General features: G+C 42.3%; 1 protein-coding gene across 1 annotated transcript; it reads left to right on the plus strand.

The window, feature by feature from the left end:
* The first annotated feature begins 2,404 nt into the window (after positions 1 to 2,404).
* LOC128458942 (eukaryotic translation initiation factor 4 gamma 3) lies at positions 2,405 to 3,823 on the plus strand. Its single transcript, XM_053444010.1, has 3 exons — positions 2,405 to 2,702; positions 2,823 to 2,966; positions 3,499 to 3,823. Exons 1-3 carry the CDS (start codon positions 2,672 to 2,674, stop codon positions 3,678 to 3,680), a joined length of 357 nt encoding a protein of 118 aa, XP_053299985.1. The 5' UTR covers positions 2,405 to 2,671; the 3' UTR covers positions 3,681 to 3,823.
* The last annotated feature ends 479 nt before the right edge of the window (positions 3,824 to 4,302 follow it).

Below are 4,302 nucleotides of genomic sequence, written 5' to 3' on the forward strand. Positions count from 1 at the left end.
GCTGTCCGAGGCTTCGACACAGATCTTACCATTCTACCTTTTCTTACCTTCTACTGTGAGGGTTGTACAAATGCACTGCATACAGGAGACGTGAAGCTGCTATTTACTTTCTGTCCTTCATAGTTGATTTGCTCATATTTCTACATTGGAATCACAAAAACAATGACAAACAATTACCATGTGGTAACTGGTCGTATTCCATGGAAACCTAAATCGTTGTCAGACGTGACCTCCGGGTAAAATCTGGAGAATTGGCTACAGACTTCAAACATTTAAATTACTTGAGCTGAAATTTTGATTAATGATAGTTTGATCTGAGAGTTTTTAAATGTTAATTTGAATTAGAGCTGGAACCTAAAGCAGAGTCAGGACTCGGTCAAACATCGTCATTTTTTTAATTAAGATAAAGTGGTGAGTTTGTTCTTCATGTTGTGACAAGGTCGTACTGAACATTTAATGAAGCAGATCGAAATGTTTTTACATTTTAGTCTCAGACTTCCTCGTCTGTGGTTTCTGTTCTCTGGCTGGAAAACCGTACATAGGGTTAGGATTAGATAACTCGGGTCCCATAAGTGTTTATGATTAATCTTGGAATTGTCTCAACCGGGCTGTTTGTACAAACTCCCCCTGCTCCCATCTGATCTGCATTACTGTAGTTTACATGTTCGACAGTGCAAAGGTGGCACAAGGATCCATGAGGTACTGCAGAATAGAAGGAAAACAGACTTTGTGGGATCTCTACCTGCTGGATGCACTCTGACATGTTTCAGTGTAGAACAGGGAGCACACTTGTTCACTAAGCCGATGGGACACTTCATGTTTACAAAATACAACGTATGGTATAGATGCCGACAGTAATGTGGCAGGGACTTGTCCTTGATTAACATTGGGCATTGCAGAATTCAGACAGTGCTTTGGAAAGAAGCTTAGCTCTTCCTCTGCTGGATATTTTGAGAACATAGAAGAGTGGAAAACTAACTGTAGATTTCAGTCTAAACCTTCAGACTTTTCCTTTCAGATTTTCTTCTATTGTCATCTGTAGTTTTTATGGCTGGAAATGTGACAAGTGAACATAATCGCTTCTCTTTCTGCAGCCTCAAATGGATGAGAAGATCCAGCTTGGCCCCCAGCCTCAAGTCGCATTGGTGAAGGCTAGCAGTGAAGGAGCCAAGGCCAGTGACTCAGGTGAGGTCACACCACATGACTTTTATAGCTGTCGGATCACTGTGCAGGTCACACTACATGACCTGCGGATCAGGAGTCTTGTAACTGTTTGGAGTTCAAACTACAACCCTTAACGATGGAAGGGTGTCACACACCAGAAATCTGGGGGTCTGATAGTCTTTCATATCTATTACATTTGACGAGAATATCCATCATTATTTTCTTAAAAAGGTTTTAAATTGAACTTGATGAAACCCTGATATGAAACAGTAACTTAGAGCATATCCTGTATACAGAGTCAGGTGAGGCATCTTCCTCTTAATGACTGGACCTTGACTCTGATCACCCACAATCGTTATTTTTCACTTATCTCTCTTTTAACGTTTCATCTCTGCGGGCCTCAACCGCTTCTCAGCGCTGCAGTCCAGTCCCTCACCTCAACCCTCCACCACTCCGCAACAAAACCCAGACTGCGACGCCAGGAGAACTCTGGAAAGGTATGAGATGACAACGCTGTCTGATTTGAAGGATCCTGTTGGTGTTAGGTTTCTCTGAAACATGAGGAGAGTGTCTCTGTGATTCTGATATTTATCATAAATATCCTTTTAGTCTCCTACTTAAGGATATTTATAATTCTGATTAACTAGAATCCATTGACTTAAAAATAAATTAGCTTTGTTATTAGGGTTTTGTTTTGCTTCTGTCTGGGGCAGTGATAATAATTTGTAGGAGGTTCCTAATTGGTTGAAAAGCTTTATATTCAGAGTCTCTCATTTACACTGACATCCTTCTTGACACTTTGTTTATTCATCCCCCACCAGTCGTAGCAGTATGCGCAGAAAGCGCGGAAAGCGAGGAAAGCGCGGAAAGGGCAGCGACAAGCCGCTGATCTATGCGCCGTCCCAGCCTGATCCGTTAACCAGGGAAAGCAGTTCACAGGAGCTGCTTCAGAGTCCAGCCCCGGAGGAGCACTCAGTAAAGCACGTACGTCCTCTGAGGCCCAACAGTCTCCCTAAATTCAATCAAGCTCAACCAAATGACACACTCATAGAAATCAGTCCTATTAATATGCCTTGTTACTTTCTAAATCTCCACTTTATTTCATTATCAAATTCTCTCCACGGGTTCCACGGGCAACGAGTGTGTAGAGTTTCTGGTGATAAGAGCCAATGACAGTGTCGGTAAACAATCATGTGATTTCTGCATCGGAGTTAATTTGTCACTTCCTGCCTCTGCCTGCTGCACCAGGCTGAATAATGCAGAGGATTTGTCGTCGATGCGTCTGTGCAGAGAACACCGGCAGGGTTGTGCATGTGGGAAAGGCCATACTCAGATCCTGTTTGAAAAGGGCTTCATGTTTACTGCTCTTTAGTGTCATCACTTCTGAGCTGGTTCTTGTGACTTTGACAGACGCTGTGTTTTTACTCCTCCTCCTCCTCTGTTCTCTATTTCTCAGGAGAAGCTGGATGAATCTCTGACGAGCTTGTCTCCCATCCTGAGGGAGTTGATGACGGCTGTGTTCGAGGCAGCAGCGAAAGGTAAGCTCTCCACCAGCCGGAGCAGAGACTCCTCTGGTCTGCTCAAATCGCACCGCTGATTACAATATTTACTCACTGCCGAGCTAATGAATTAACTCTGCCTCCTGCTTCACTGTGCAGATAACACCAAGTGTCGAGTGGACATGGCACTCATTCAGAAGAGTTTGCCTGTTTTACTGAAGTACCGCAACTCAGACACTGAGCAACAGCTGCATGCGCTTCAAGAACTTAAGGCGCTGATCGTCACCCTCGATCATCCTCCAAGTAAGTTCTGCACCAGAGTTCACTCCAAATGAAACTCACACATGATCCTTTTTCTTTGTTTGTTAAGAATAAACTGTGTGACTAGTTCTCAGTTATGATCAAACCAGTGTAACAGTCAATCTCACTACAAGGTCCATTAAGGAGCTTTTCTGGGGCTTTGCTTCTTGTCACATGATTCTCATCAGCCACTGAACTTCACCTTGTTATATGGAATTGTAGATTTTCATATTTTTTAAGCACTTTAACGACATTTGGAACAATGGGATAAAACTTTGAATCTCAAATTTGTTCTCCACTGACATTAACTTGATTTGTTCATTTGAAGAACATCACTCCGACTCCAAATCCGTTTTGCAAAACACAATGCCGTCTACAGTAATTTCTAATTCAACAATTTTTAGTTTCTTATCTAGATACAAATCAAATTAATTGAATTGATAACATTAAAAATTGGTCTCACCTCACAGAAAAATGTGATTTATTTCCGTTTAGTCAAAGCTGAAACGATGAATGACATGTATTTGTTCTCCAGACCTCCTCCGGATTTTCTTCGATTGTGTGTACGACGGGGACGTGATATCCGAGGACGCATTCTACAAGTTTGGAACCAGCAAAGACCAGGCCGAGCAGCTGGGTAAAGGCGTGGCCCTGAAGTCCATCACGGCCTTCTTCACCTGGCTGCGGGAGGCAGAGCAGGAGGCGGAAGATAATTGATGAGCGGAGACCCCTGGGGGACATGGCGTAACTTCTGAAACAAGCCGCCATTTCGAGTTTGGATATAAGACATAGATGATATTTTTGTTTTAATTTTCAACCTACTTCTTTAATTTATTAATAATAAATGGTATTTAAAAATACTCGTTCTCATGATTAGTTCTTTCCATGGTTTGGTGCTTAAAGGGGATACGACTCAGTGTGTGTGTTTCTGTGTGTGATGAACTGAGACAGTTGTGTTGTGTTGGAAGTTGCCGTAGCATCGTCAGAAGACCTGTGTGATCAGACCAGGGGGAGCAGCTGAGCGATGAGCTGCCATCGCCTCAGGATCAACGTCACAGGTTCCACTTGTTTGGTCTGTTATTCGTCGAAGCCCTTACAATCAAACAGCACAGTGGCGTTGAAAGTGCCTCAGCAGCTTGTCGTCTCATATATTTCTTACTTGTACCATCTTTTTTTTTTTTTTATACTGTAGTGTTTATTCAGTCTTTTCCATTTACACATACAAGACATATACAACAAAGAAAAGAAAAAAAGTCAGTCATGGCTGCAGGTATCCCTATTCTACAAAATCAGATTTATACAGTTTACAGTTCAAATGTCTTTCGTTATGTCATATAAC

The sequence above is a fragment of the Pleuronectes platessa genome, chromosome 16 (assembly GCF_947347685.1).
Source record: "Pleuronectes platessa chromosome 16, fPlePla1.1, whole genome shotgun sequence".
In the NCBI taxonomy this organism is placed as follows: domain Eukaryota; kingdom Metazoa; phylum Chordata; class Actinopteri; order Pleuronectiformes; family Pleuronectidae; genus Pleuronectes; species Pleuronectes platessa.

What these genes read in the sequence shown, in the direction of transcription:
- LOC128458942 (XM_053444010.1), top strand. Translation starts at nt 2,672, where the DNA reads ATGACGGCTGTGTTCGAGGCAGCAGCGAAAG. An exon ending in GTTCGAGGCAGCAGCGAAAG is followed by an intron (nt 2,703 to 2,822) that starts GTAAGCTCTCCA and finishes TTCACTGTGCAG; the next exon opens with ATAACACCAAGTGTCGAGTG. An exon ending in CACCCTCGATCATCCTCCAA is followed by an intron (nt 2,967 to 3,498) that starts GTAAGTTCTGCA and finishes TTTGTTCTCCAG; the next exon opens with ACCTCCTCCGGATTTTCTTC.